At 42.8% G+C, this 14,410-nt stretch overlaps 1 protein-coding gene across 3 annotated transcripts in view; it reads left to right on the top strand.

Moving 5' to 3' along the window:
• Zc3h13 (zinc finger CCCH-type containing 13) overlaps nucleotides 1–14,410 on the top strand; it is a 68,317-nt gene that overhangs the window by 51,672 nt on the left and 2,235 nt on the right. For 2 of the 3 annotated variants that reach the window (XM_028878198.2, XM_028878191.2), the window contains exons 13-18: nucleotides 283–386; nucleotides 705–1,919; nucleotides 2,471–2,986; nucleotides 6,810–6,962; nucleotides 8,096–8,296; nucleotides 10,591–10,754. In XM_028878198.2, the coding sequence (XP_028734031.1) occupies nucleotides 283–386; nucleotides 705–1,919; nucleotides 2,471–2,986; nucleotides 6,810–6,962; nucleotides 8,096–8,296; nucleotides 10,591–10,754 (2,353 nt within the window). The remainder of the gene's footprint in view (nucleotides 1–282; nucleotides 387–704; nucleotides 1,920–2,470; nucleotides 2,987–6,809; nucleotides 6,963–8,095; nucleotides 8,297–10,590; nucleotides 10,755–14,410) is intronic. The other variant, XM_028878206.2, reaches the window with a different exon arrangement.

Here is a 14,410-nt window from a genome sequence, read left to right as displayed (position 1 = left end):
GTATATTATCAGCTTGTAGTATGTAGATCTGGCAGGTTTCCCTCGAGTGTCTCATGTGTATGATCAGAGAAATGTCCCTGTGGATTTTAACTCAGTTTTACGTTTTAGCAAACTAAGTAGAAGAAATTTGAATAAATCCCCACGTGCCCTTTCTGCGTGCAGCTCTGACGGCATCGCTTTCCTGTGATGACGCTCCAGCTCAGTGCTGAGAGCTGGTAAAGAATAGAGCACAGAAGTTTTTTTCCACGTGGAACTTCTTAACTCGTATTTGTCCAAATTTAGGAAACGCTATAGAAACGAAGGGAGTCCCAGCCCCCGACAATCCCCCAAGCGCCGGAGGGAGCATTCTCCCGACAGTGACACCTACCACAGCGGGGATGACAAAAGTGAGTAAGCCGTTCTCTGTCTGCGCATGCTCATTGTAGCCATGAGCCCATCCTTTGCCGTCAATCGCAGCCGATGAGTCCGACTTTTGAAAAATGCCCCTTTGCTCTGCTACTAAATGTTTCCTTGTGTGAGCAAGGTGTGTCAGGAATCCTGTTTCACACGAGGCCACTGTCTTTTCCTAATTTGGGTTGTTAGAGATGAGTTTTTATCTTTATTGCCATTTTGAAGGTTTTGAAATGAAAAGTGAGTTTGTAGTTGAAATGTGATGTTCTGTTTACTGACCTAATGGGGATGTGACTGCTTTTGTTTTTGTGTAGATGAAAAGCATAGACTCTTAAGCCAGGTTGTACGGCCACAAGACTCCCGTTCCCTCAGCCCATCTCACCTCCCAGAAGACAGGCAGGGTAGGTGGAAAGAGGAGGATCGGAAAGCAGAAAGAAAAGAGAGCTCAAGGCGCTATGAAGAGCAGGAACTCAAAGAGAAGATTTCTTCTAGCGATAGGCAGAGGGAGCAGGCGGACTGCATGGACAGCTCCAGAGCACGTGCACAAGACCTGATTAGCCACCGCCAGCCTGAAGACCGTGACCGAGACCGGGACCGCGAGCGCGAGGGCCCTGATCGAGCCCACGATGAAAAGAAAAAAGCAAAAGCTCCGAAGAAACCTATTAAGAAGAAAAAGGAAGATGATGTTGGACTAGAGAGGGCCAACCTTGAGACATCTGAAGATGTTCAAGTGTTTTCACCAAAAAAAGGACAGAAGAAGAAAAACATTGAGAAAAAGCGTAAAAGATCCAAAGGGGACTCAGATGTCTCTGATGAAGAGGTGGCGCCGCAGAGCAAGAAGAAGAGAGGCCCACGCACGCCCCCTCTGGCCATCAAGGAGGAACTGATTGACATTTGCACCGACAAGGATGGCATGCTCGAGGAGGACCCGCTGAAGAAGGAAGAGACAGCCTTTAGTGACTGGTCGGATGAGGACGTGCCTGACCGCACCGAGGGCATGGAACCAGAGCACACCGCGGCCGCTGCCACTCCGGGCAGCACCCCGTCCCCGCTGTCTTCTCTTCTCCCTCCTCCGCCCCCTGTGGCTGCGGCCAGTACTGCAGCCGCTGCTCTTGCCTCCTCCTCCTCCGCTTCGGCTGCCACCACCTCTGCCCTCAGTTCCAGCTCCGCTGTCACAGCCAGTGCCAGTGAAGACTCCCACAGAAAATGTCACAGGACACGTGGAGTGGAGAAAGGAGAGGCATGTCATGTGACCCTAGAAGAGACACCACATCGCAAGCTGGTGGATCAGAAGAGGAGCAGCAGCCTGGGAAGCAATCGAAGTCACCGGAGCCACACCTCTGGTCGCCTGCGCTCCCCGTCTAATGATTCTGCCCATCGAAGTGGGGATGACCAGAGTAGTCGAAAGAGGGTGCTGCATAGCGGCTCCAGAGACCGAGACAAAACGAAAAGCCTGGAAATCACGGGAGAAAGAAAATCTAGGATTGATCAGTTAAAGCGTGGAGAACCCAGTCGAAGTACTTCTTCAGGTAATGAAGCTGAGTTGTGACCCGGTTAGTGTTTTCCATGCTAATGTGTTGGATCCAAATTACAATTCTAAAGCAGTGCCAAATTGGGTATTTTTCATCCGGCCTGAAATTGCGTGCAGGTTCAAAGCAGAGCAGAGGCTTAACCATTTAATGAAAATCTGGTCTGTTGCCACTTTAGTACCGCCACTGTGAAGGAGCATGTGCGGGACCTTCAGGATGTGCTTCCTGTTAGCTTCTGTATGTTAACTCTTTCCCTCCTGCAGCCAGAGCTACCTGTAGTCCATAGAAACTAAGATAGGGAGGAGATCAAAGACTAGAGAGTCAGCTCTGTTAGTGCCTGGACTTCGTGTTCGGGTTTTGGTGCTTTGGTTTGTAGTGAAATAGACAAGGACGCGTGTGAAACTTAGTTCAGCCCTTCAGTTGAGAGTTTGGATGTTTGGGATTACAGAATCTAGAGATGCGGAGTATGTCAACAGAACACTAAAAACGATAGAAAGCAGAGAAGTTCTAAGTTTGTTTCTTGCGTTAACTTTCATGTGCATACTCACTAGATCGCCAGGATTCCAGAAGCCACAGCTCACGAAGAAGCTCCCCTGAGTCTGACCGGCAGGTCCACTCCCGGTCTGGGTCGTTTGACAGTCGAGACAGACTTCAGGAGCGGGATCGGTATGAGCACGACCGGGAGCCGCGGGAGAGGGACCGCAGGGACCCAAGGCCGCGGGAGTGGGACCGCGAAGCTGACAAAGAGTGGCCACGAACTCGAGACCGAGAGCGACTGCGGGAACGGGAGAGAGAGCGAGACAAAAGGAGAGACTTGGACAGAGAAAGAGAGAGACTGACTGCCGACCCCGTGGACAGGGACAGAGACCGAGAGAGAACTTTCGAGGCTTCTCAGTCAGAATCTGTGAAACGCAGTGACGCCAAACTGGAGAGTGAGCACGAGAGAGACCTGGACAGCTGTTCCCGGGACTCCGTAGCCGTGGATAAAGAGAGACTGGACAGAGACCTGGGGTCTCTGCAGGGATTTGAAGATGTGAGTAAAGCAGAGAGAGCCGAGAGTCTGGAAGGTGAGAGCACCACTGTTTCCTCTTGTATTGCCTCATTCCCTTCCGTGAAAGTCCCCTGCAAGACTCTTTTCTTTTGAAGTCATCCATGAATAAATAGACGAAGTGACTCCATTCTGTTACAGGGGAGGCGATGAGTGAGGAAGGCCTGTGGGAGTCAAAGTGTGTTCATTTCAGTCCTGTTTGTTGTCCTTAAGGAAGTAACTTACTGAGTGAAGTGAAAGCCAGGGAGCAGAGCATTCAAAGACAGAGCAGTTGCTTCTAATGGCCGCCTAAAAACTGAAAGGATAGCTCACTTAGGTGCATTACCTGTAGCTTTTAGTAACCGTCACATCTTTTTCTTTTGTGTAAAAAAAAGCAAACCCAAAAACCAAAACAAACAAACCAGAGCCGAGCATGGTAGCTTCTTCCTGTAGTCCTGCCTCCCGGAAGGCTGAGGCAGGAAAGTCAGATTCAGGGTCAGCCTGGCTGGCCGGCAGAGCTGGACTTGTCTCACCCTGTGACAAAAACTGAAGTGAGGAACTAAGTAGCCATCAGTAGTCCCTGTTTGCTAGGGCAGTTGACAGTGAACATGTTGTGACCCCAGCCCTAAAACTGTTGGGTGGCGGCGTGACTGTAGAAGCCTGATGGCGCTCCCTGTCTTCAGCAAGAACACAGGGCCAGAGCAGCCATTTGGCCCAGTCAGAGCCAGTCTTGAGGCCATGGGACCTCAGTCCCCACTGCCTGTCTCTCCACCTGTCATTCTACTGTGCCAGAAAAATTGACTCACTTTGGGGAGTAGGGATAGTGACTTCAGTAAAAGGAAAGTTATTATAATCAGTCAGGTTTGTTACAGTTCAATGAAATCCAGTTGAGTTATGCAGAAAGTCTAAACCTCCTTTAAACCATAGCCCATGATTTCATGTTGTTATACTCAAAATCAAAATGTAGTAGGAAGAAAGCTAAGGTAGAAATGTCTTTAAGTCAAATGGGGTGTGTGTGTGTGTTTAAAACAGGTGTTACTGAGCTATCTAATCAGATAGCCAAGAGATGTAAACAGTCACTTTTTTTAACCTCTGGATTTTACTATAGGCTAAATGCTGTCATGCAGCAATTCAGAAACAATAAAAGATGGTTGTGTATGTACTCATCCCCAGGCCAGAGACAAACCAACACAGGCCTTTCCAGTCTCTCACCTTTCTTCATCCTTCCTTTCCCCTTTCATCATCTCTGCTTACTCAGACCAAACCCTTAATGTATTCCTTGCTGCCGGGAGCTTTCTCCAAGGGCGGCTGCTCTTGGAGCTTCCACTGTGTTGTGTGGCTGTGTGACATCCCTGCTCTGTGTAGATTGACTTTCCCGGGTCTTCCTCCCGATTCTTATAAATCACTTTCATCCTTTGTCATCAGAACTCTATCAGGACATACTGTGTTGCCAGTACTCTGCCTGTGTGCATTCTCCACGTAGTAGTCCTGGGTGAATTACGTATAGCCCAAGGGAACAGGGAGAGGCTTCTCGGAGAATCCTTAGGAAATTCTGCCTCCCTGGGACTCTCCAGTTTCACAGTCACAGTTTACATCATTGTTCTGACATAACCTTCCAGGTTATTAGTTTTTGTTTTATTTGGGGTTTTTTGTTTGTTTGTTGTACTATATAATAGCATTGGCCTGTAGAGTAAAATCCCAGTCTTTAGAAAGGTGTGTTGTTAAGTCTAACTCCTAGTATGTCTACTTCCTCATGTAACAAAAACGTCTATCTGAGCTTTCATCGCGTTACATTTTCATCTCAGTTTGAGTCTAAGTAGCATCTGGTCACAAGTTATAGTTCTAATGGAAGTACAACCTTGGGATACAACTGAATGCAATTGAACTACTCATTATAATAGGTCCTTTAGGACCGGAGTTACTGTCTTCATCCTGAATGTATCATTTCTTTATTATGACCACAGGTTAATATGGCACAAATATTTAGAAGAGAGTCATTTGCTCTACCATGTAAATATTTTACTCATGGTAGAAAAAAAGTGAGTTAGATAAACTTGAAAACCTAAACTCTATAATGTACATTTATTTTTAGAAATGTATTTGTATGATAATGTTAGAGATGACTTGGTGGGGATATTGGGAAGGTATTATAGAATTTTGTAGTAAAGAATAATCAGTAAACTGTTGTTGTGGGAGGAGACTCTTCTGTGGAAGATTTCTGTGGGGGCCACAGTGATGCAGCCTTCCTAAGCTGTTAGCATGCTGGCGTGGGCTTTTCCGTGATGCACATGTCTGAGACTCAGCACTGCTTCTGTGGATGGATTACTCAGCTGAGAGCAGCACCAAGTCCAGCATCTGCTGCTGCACCAGCATCGGAGTGACGCTCTAGATGGCAGCACTGGCTGGGGTGCCTGTGGCCTGTGCCACAAGACACATGCTGGGATCACCATCAGTTGAGGCTTCGGTGAAGGTCAGAACACGGAGTCTTTAGAAAGCCTCTACCATGTGCCAGGGTCTCAGAGCCCAGCTGGTACAATTTAAGAGAGAAAACAGTTGTTGGCGTGTGCCCAGAATTAGGGTAACAAAAGGGATTAATCTAATCAAGATTTTTCAAACTGAAAAAAAAAAAAAAAAATAGCCCTAAAATCAGCTCTGGTGACCAACCAAATTACATAGCATAAAAATGTAACTGGCAAAGAAGGTGTAAAACCCTGGTCTACACTTCCCTTGTTAGTAACAGCGTCATTGCTCAGCACAGCCAAAGAAGAAGGTATTCTCTTTGTATGCAAGCCCACTAAGGTAGCATACGGTGATTTCATAAACCAGCAGTGTGATGTTATTACTGAGAATAATAGAGTACATGAAGGGATTTTCTTCTGAAAAGTAGAAAAACTATTGGAATGATTAGAAATATTTCATAGCCTCATTCTTTTTATGCTTCAGATGCATACCCATGAGCCTGTTGTTACAGTTTGAAAATAAGGCTTATAGATCCATAAAATATGTAGCTTAGAAATAATTAAGCATATTTATAGTTTGGGGACTAGGTTACAACTAGCTCAGCAGGAAATAAAAGCTTAGTGTAGGAATAGTTGAGGGGAAAGTCCATAAAATAGTAAAATAGAATTTATACTACTGATGCCAACAAAAGCACCTCCTTTCTAGTATGTTATTACAGCATTCTTCCAACAATTTCATTCAGTGAGGAAATGAAAACATTGAGACAGAAGGCAGAATTGAGAGGTAGGGAAATCAACAACGCCTTCACATTCATGCCTCACTCACTGTTGGAAAGTTAGTATTATGAGCTAGATATCATAGCTAGATATCATAGACTAAGATTTGAAATAGCTTTGCAAGTTTTTTTAGTTAGTTTATTTGGGTAAAAAATTACTGTAGCTTTTTGAAGTTAGACTTTTCTGAATGTTCAAGTGTTGTTGTTGTTGAAAATTAAACACACAAAAAGAAGACATGAGATAAGAGGGAGCTTGTTGAAGAAAGGCTGCAACAGAAAGGGGGTCGGGGTGGGACGCAGGGTGAAGATGGCAAAAAGTCAGTGTGTACTGTGTGAAACTGTCAGCCCATACAGGGCACACACTCAACATTGCATCTGATATTTTAATTGTGACCTTACAGTGCGTTTGAATATTGCTACTGTGTTTCTAATATTAAAAAATACTAGTTAAATTTTTATTTTTCAAGTTAAAATTATCAAGTGTTAGGCAAAGAAATGTAGTTTTCTGGTTTAAAAAAATTTTTTACATCATTTTATTGTGTCTAGTAGTTTCTGCCTTTTAGTTTTGCTATGGCTCCCTCTCATTATTATTATTATTTTTTTACATGAACTTAATCTGTCTGTTTAGCAGGAGATGACGAGTCCAAGTTAGATGATGCACATTCATTAGGATCTGGAGCCGGGGAAGGATATGAACCCATCAGTGATGATGAACTAGATGAAATTCTGGCCGGGGATGCAGAAAAGAGAGAGGACCAGCAGGAAGAGGAGAAGATGCCAGGTAATGCATTGCAGAGCTCACAGAAGAACTGGAGTGTGAGTGAATGTGCCCTTTGTTCTCTTCCATGCTGTAAGAAGTGGTGAGGGGCTCTTAGACCCTTCCTTTAGGTCTTGATTAAGGGAAGCCCATTAGAAAGAAGATTATAATACATGCATCTGTATTCTTCCATCAACACTGCCTGTGAAAGAGTGTCCTAGGGAGAAGCAGAATTGTAAGATTTCTTTTCCAGAGTTTAAGATTAATTCACCCAGAGCCTCACCAAAACCCAGCTGCTTGCCAGTGTCCGGCATGGCAGGTATATGGTACAGGACTTCACAATTATGGTGGCCTGTGCCAACTTTTTAAACAGCTTTTAAAAATAGAATTAGTTTAAGTTTGTTTGAAGACAGTTGACAAACTTCCCTTTCTGAAATATGTCCATTCCATGAGTATTGTCCTTCCTGTGGTCTGTGCATTGCCCGGCCCACCTGAGTGAATCCTGTGAAGCGTGGATCCCCTGACACGCTCTGGGAGCCTCTGTCCAGTCAGGGTCTCAGTGTGCAACTTTGTAATTTATTTGATTCTTTTTTTTTTTTTAATTATTATTTTAGTTTTTGAGACAGGATCTCATGCAGCCCAAGCTGACTACAAACCCCCTATGTAGCTGAGGATGATCTTCACCTTCTGATTCTCCTGCCTGTACCTCCCCAAACCCTGAGGTTATAGGCATTTGCTGCCACACTTTGTTTGTTTGTTTTATTTTGTTGGTGTTTTTTACCATAGGGAGTTATTTTGATTGGTCTGGATATATAAAATAGGCTCACTTCATTTGTCCTTGTATTTCCTAACATCGATGCAATTTGTCATACCATTTTCAATAGATAATTTCTGTGTGTTAACATGCACTGCATTACTCTTTTATATTCAGTCATTGATATACTTGCTGGAGATGGGCCATATGCCACAGGACATGTGTGGCGCTCACAGGGACAGCTCTAGTCAGTTCTCCTGCCACCGTGTGGGTTCCAGGAACCACACTGAGGTTGAGGACTTGGCTTCAGGCACACTTACTGCTGAGCCATCTTGCCAGCCTCAGCCTGCGGTGTCTTGGTGTGAAATAAAGTCCTGTTCTGTATTCCTTAACTCTTTTACAGATCCATTAGATGTGATAGATGTGGATTGGTCTGGACTTATGCCAAAGCATCCAAAAGAACCAAGAGAGCCTGGGGCTGCGCTCTTAAAGTTCACACCTGGAGCTGTTCTGCTGCGAGTTGGGATTTCTAAAAAGTTGGCAGGTTCTGAGCTATTTACTAAAGTTAAAGAAACATGTCAGCGACTTCTAGAGAAACCCAAAGGTAACTCATTTTGCTTTAACTGTATAACATGTAACATGCTTAACTGTCAGTGTGCTCTTGGGAAGCACTCCATTTGGATGTCTTGTAGAACTTGAGCTCTAGGAATTGTTTTAGGAGTTACATTATTTCCTAAGTTCAAGAAAGTCTTGTAGAACTTGAGCTCTAAGAACTGTTTTAGGGCTTATATATTATTTCTTAAGTTCAAGAAAGGCTTAATTCTGCAGAAAAAAAAAGTTGGAAAAGTAAGAAAAATGAACTTCTGTGTCAAAAATATTTTTGAGGGCTGACGATTTAGTATAAGCACAGGGCACTGGACTTAATTCCAGCACTGTAGAAAAGAGAAAATGCTTTTTACAGGAAGTTCATGTGTCAGAATGCATGGAAGTTTGCTCGGGGCTGAATCAAACAGTTCCATGAAATCAGTAGTTTTTTCTCAGAGTGTGGGTGACTTGACAGCCCTCTCATCTGGTAATAAGCAGAGGGATGCGCCCAAATGTGAATGTCCAGGTTGAGCCTTAGCAAAAGGTTTGTGCAGTGGGGAGGGCCTCTGATCTGTATTCCAGAGAACACCCCACTTCTCGCCTAATCTCCGTCTGTTGGTGACAGCTGTAGTTGGAATAGTGGTGGACACCACCACTGTCCCTTGTCTGCAGTGAGCAGCAGACTAGTTACTGCAGGCAAGACAGGAGAACAATGCCTGGGCTGCAGCAGCATTGTGTTCTGACTGTAGTATTTAGTCAGAAGATAGTTTATCTGAATTAGTTTTATGGCTTCTGGTGCTTCGGGTTTGTTCTGTAGCTTAATAATAATTTTGTCAATGAGAGGCTAAGCAGATGCTTAAACAAGGGAAGGGAGGTAAAAAGTGAAAGCAACATTGTTTGACCGTTTTATGTTATGCCCCTAAAAGTTGAAAAAAAAAGAAATTGGGAAAATCCCCCCCCCCTCCCCTGAGACAGGGTTTCTCTGTGTAGCTTTGGATCTTGCTCTGTAGACCAGGCTGGCCTCGAACTCACAGAGATCTGCCAGTCTCTGCCTCCTGGGTGCTGGGATTAAAGGCATGCACCACCACCACCCAGCTGAAAAAAAAAATGTTTTTAAAGTGTCATGAGTCCATGTTCTTTTTGCCTGTTCCTATAATCAGTAAAATTCTCAATTTTAATACTACTAATAAATTGTAACTGTGAACATTTTGTAATCTGAAAAGTGACCTAAGGATTCTTCTTGCTGTACTCTTTTTTACTTTGGTTAGGTCTGTGGCCCTCAGAAAACAACTACTATTAACCTCAGTTGTTTGTTTACCTGATACTGGCTTAACAAAAATTTCCCTTCCCTCCTTCCCTCCCTTCCTCCCTCCCTCCTCCCTCCCTCCCTCCTTCTCTTCCTTCTTTCTTTCTTTCTTTCTTTCTTTCTTTCTTTCTTTCTTTCTTTCTTTCTTTCTTTCTTTTCCTTTCTTCCTTTCTTCCTTTCTTCCTTTCTTCCTTTCTTCCTTTCTTCCTTTCTTCCTTTCTTCCTTTCTTCCTTTCTTCCTTTCTTCCTTTCTTCCTTTCTTCCTTTCTTCCTTTCTTCCTTTCTTCCTTCCTTCCTTCCTTCCTTCCTTCCTTCTTCCTTCCTTCCTTCCTTCCTTCCTTCCTTCCTTCCTCCTTCCTTCCTTCCTTCCTTCCTTCTTTCTCTCTTTCTCTCTTTCTCTCTTTCTTTCTCTCTCTCTTTCTTTCTCTCTCTCTCTTTCTCTCTCTCTTTCTTTCTTTCTTTCTTTCTTTCTTTCTGCCTAGTGTTTTCTCTTTCTCTTGCATGATATGATTTAAAGCTAACTTATTGTATCTTAACACATTGTCCCAGGTGTTTATGTGACTTGGACGTTTGGCTAACACCTAACTATGCTCTTAACTGAGGTTGTAAAGGTCACCTTCTCTGCCGTGACTACTTTTGTATCTTCTGTAGAAGAGTCCTGAAATATAGAACTGTACATGATAGTTAATGCTAGGCCAAACACTGAATTTGATTTAAACGTTCTCACTTGACCTTTCTTTCAAGTCAATAATCAGTGGCCTCATTCTCCCTCTGAAGTCTGCTTTTGATACATCTTAAATTTAAAACAGCATCACACTATTGTTTTCAGTAAGACTAGCAATGTAACTGCATGTTGAAGGTCCTTCACGAGGGACCATTGCTGCTGGCCTTGACAAGTTGTTCACTAAGGTTCAGTAAGTCAGAGGTTCTAGGAGTATTCTGTTAAGTCAGTGCCGACACTTCCCTCTGTCAGGGAGACTTAACGCATGCTTGTTTTTGATTGAAAGATGCAGAGAGCCTTTTCGAACATGAACTAGGGGCTCTCAACATGGCTGCTTTACTGCGAAAAGAAGAGCGAGCGAGTCTTCTTAGTGACCTGGGACCATGTTGTAAAGCATTGTGTTTCAGAAGGGATTCAGCAATCCGGAAGCAGCTTGTGAAGAACGAAAAGGTACCGCGCGGTGGGTGGTAGGAATTGTATATTTTTCATCTTAACTGTTTTTGTGAATTTGCTCTCCTGTCTGCCAGACACATAAAGGAAGAATTCACATTTCATCCTCAGTAGTATTGATGAGTGCTTGTTGTAAATGATAATTGTTATTCCAAACTTCATGCATAAAAAGTTTATTCATTGTGTGAGATGTTTTGCATTTGATAAAAGCTTCTTGGGATAAGCAGTCATATCAGAGTGCATACAAGCATTTACTAGAGAATAATAAAAGTGACTTAAAGGTCAGAAAGATTGGAGAAGGAGATGATGAGAAATTGAAAGCATCTTAGGCTTTTTAAAGTTGGGAAACTGGGACTGTAGGTGAGTGTGGTGGGCATGGGCAGTGTGACAGAAGAAAATTGGTCCTGTAAAGTTAGAAAGCATTGCTTGCTAAGATTTTACAGGACTAGATAGGAAAACATTGAATTGTCTTCCTTTAATATTGCTATCAATATGAAAAAGAGGCAGATTTGGGGGATTAAATTTATAAATTGAAAATATATGAACTCTTCTCTGAAGATTAAAATGAACAGAGATATGAGGAATGGGAGATATTTTAGAAAGTCAAGTGTGTGGGGCTGGAGAGCTGGCTCGGCAGGTAAGAAAGAACACTTGCTGCTTTCCCGAGGACCAGAGTTCAGTTCCTAAAACCCATGTGGAGTGGCTCACAGCCACCTATAGAACTCCAGCTCTGGGGATCCAGCACCCTCTTCTGCTTCTGTGGGTGTTCTCAGTGTGTGTGTTCTGCTTCTCTCTCTGTGTGTGTGTGTGTGTGTGTGTGTGTGTGTGTGTGTGTGTGTGTGTGTGTGTGTGTGTGTTTTCCTCTGCCCCTCTGTCTCCCTCCCCCTTCTACCCTCTGTCTGTCTACCTCTCTCTGTCTCTTCCTCCCCACTCTCTGTCTGTCTGTCTCTCTATCAAATATGTCTGTCTGTCTTCCCCACAAACAGACTGGCTCAAAATGACTTTTGACAAAGTTAATCATTCTCCTTTGTGATTTCTGTTTTGTATATACTTAATATCTCCTCATTCTTCTGCCTAGGTGGCCATCTCTCCTGGCAGCCTTTCTCAACTCAGCATTTCTCTTGAGAATATTACCACCCCCCATCCCTAAACATGTATGTAGCGAGTCCTCTCTGCAGTTGGGCACTAACAGCAGTCACCATCATCCTTATTTTTCAGTTGTAAACGATCACTTGTGTCGTGTTAAGGCTAGTTCCAGTAAGGAGTGCCGGTATCCTCAGGATACTGCCCACTCGGTGTACAGGATCTCATGGTACTTGTTGGCTCCTTCCCTAATATATCATCGTGTCCCTCAAAAACTGTAGCAACCCCTGAAAAATCTCACGGAGAATTGTTTAGAATTTATACGCTGTAATAGAGAGTGCACATAATTAACAAACCATGTGACACATTGTCTTAATAAATGTCTTAATTAACCCATCTGCAGAAAGAATTATGAACGTTCAGATGTCTCAGTATTGAAGACATCAGCACTAGCTGGACCTGGTAGCTCAGGCTTGTGGACTCTGCTCAGGAGGATCTTGAGTTGGAGACCAGCCTGGGTTACAAATAGCAACACAAGCTGAAAGAAAGGGACAGAGCTAAAAAACAGTTTCAGACATGAAATAGCCTTATGAAGAATACTGAGATTAACTTTTTTGTTACTGTAAAGTAGAGGTACAGAACTGGATCCTGGGGAAGAGCTAGATTCCAGTCCAGTGACAAAAAATGGAAAAACTGTTAATCACATATTTGACATTGTCTCTTTATAGGAGAATTACTTTGAAGTATAAAGCACCTTAGGAAAAATAGGGGAGGGGCTACTTAGCTATTGTAAATTAAATACCATTTTAGCAAATAAAAGGAAGGAAATAATAGCAGATTAACGAAATTGGAGATGGAAGGACATTAGAAAAATAAACAGTGAAACTAAAAGCTGTTCTGTTTGTTTTGAAGAAGTGAATTGTCTCCTAGCTAAACTGGTAGAGAAGAAAACACCAGCAAGCAGGGATGAGACTTGAGATGGTTCTGCAGACACCACAGGTGACAGGAGATCGTGGAGGCCTGGGTGTGGCTCCCATGATAGGGGCTTTCATGTCAGGTCAGGCTCTGAGGTCAACCCTAGCACTGAGCTCCAGAACAAAAGAAGGAGAGAAAAAGCGTCCATATAAAGTTCAGTTTAGTAGCAGTGCGTAGACTGAGTCCTCAGACTACCAAATCGTGTAAGAGGTAATAGAAACTGTAAGTAGCTTTATATCGAGTTTAGTCTAGAGCAGTGGCTCTCAACCCTCCTAATGTTGCGGCCCTTTAATACAGTCCCTCATGTTGTGGTGACCCTCACCCATAAAATTATTTTCACTGCTACTTCTTAACTGTAATTTATCACTGTTATGAACCATAGTGTAAATATTTTTGGAGATAGAAGTTTGTCAAAGGGGTCAAGACCCACAGGTTGAGAACCCCTGGTTTAGATACTTTTAAAAATGAAATTTCTATTCCTGGACAGTCACACTTGCAAATCTGCTAAATAGCTTCAAAAAAAAATTAAACAACAAAATGAACACTGATTCTACACAGTGTCTCCAGAAAGCTGAAGAAGCAGTAGCTGATGTTTCAGCTTATGTCTCGACTCCAGCATTGCACACACACCAAGAAAACTGCTGCTCATCCTCTCTCATGCAGATGGTCCTAAAGACACTCAAAAATGTTGAGAAATCAAATCCAGGAATATATGAAGTGAATCCTGGCCACAGTCAAATATGGGTCACCCTGAGAGTGAAAGACTGGCCGGTGTTTTAAAATCATTCATTGTGATCTGCATATCAGACTGAAAAAAAAAATACATGATCATATCAAGTGATAGTTAAGATTTATTGTTCTCCCTAAAGCTGGTCTGCAGATTTAACAGAATTGTAATAAAAATTCAACCAAGATCTCTTTGTAAAGATGAACAAGCTGATTCTGGAGTTTTACAAGGAGTCTGGTCATATCACTTTTACACAAAACAAAACCACTAAAAATAAATGGGAGATGTTACCTACTCATTTCAAGACTTGATGTGAAAAATGCATTTAATATAGTATGGTATTGGTAAAAGAATATAATTTCAGTTAAATGGAAGCGAGCAGATCCCACAAGCAGACAGGCACAAATGTGACCAGTTAAAAGGGGCAGGGGAGAGTATAAAATAGTTTTGATTTTTAAAATTATTTTTATTATGAAATAATCACTCCATAAATTAAGAGACTGATAAGAAAAGAAAAAGACAAATAGTGGGAAACAGTACTTAAAGAATACACTTCTTAAATATCCCAAATATATGAAGATATTCTGAAGAATTAACAATAAGAAAACAACTCAGTTTTTCAAAATGGTGAGATATTTAAACAGAAGTTAGACTAGTGTGGATAGCATTAAGCACATGAACAGATATGTCGACACTAGCCATTAAGGAATGCAATTTAAGACTGCAGCAAAGTCCTATTAATTACCTATATCAATTGCCAAAAAGAACTAACCTGTTAAGACTTGACCACAGTCCTTCCAAACTGAAACTTCCAGTGTTCTTCATCGGCCAGTAGGTGAACTGTAACACAACCCAGACAGTAGATAGTCAC

The sequence above is a fragment of the Peromyscus leucopus genome, chromosome 9 (assembly GCF_004664715.2).
Source record: "Peromyscus leucopus breed LL Stock chromosome 9, UCI_PerLeu_2.1, whole genome shotgun sequence".
NCBI lineage: Eukaryota > Metazoa > Chordata > Mammalia > Rodentia > Cricetidae > Peromyscus > Peromyscus leucopus.
Note: the sequence above shows the minus strand (reverse complement) of the source record. Positions and strands in the feature narration are given on the sequence as shown.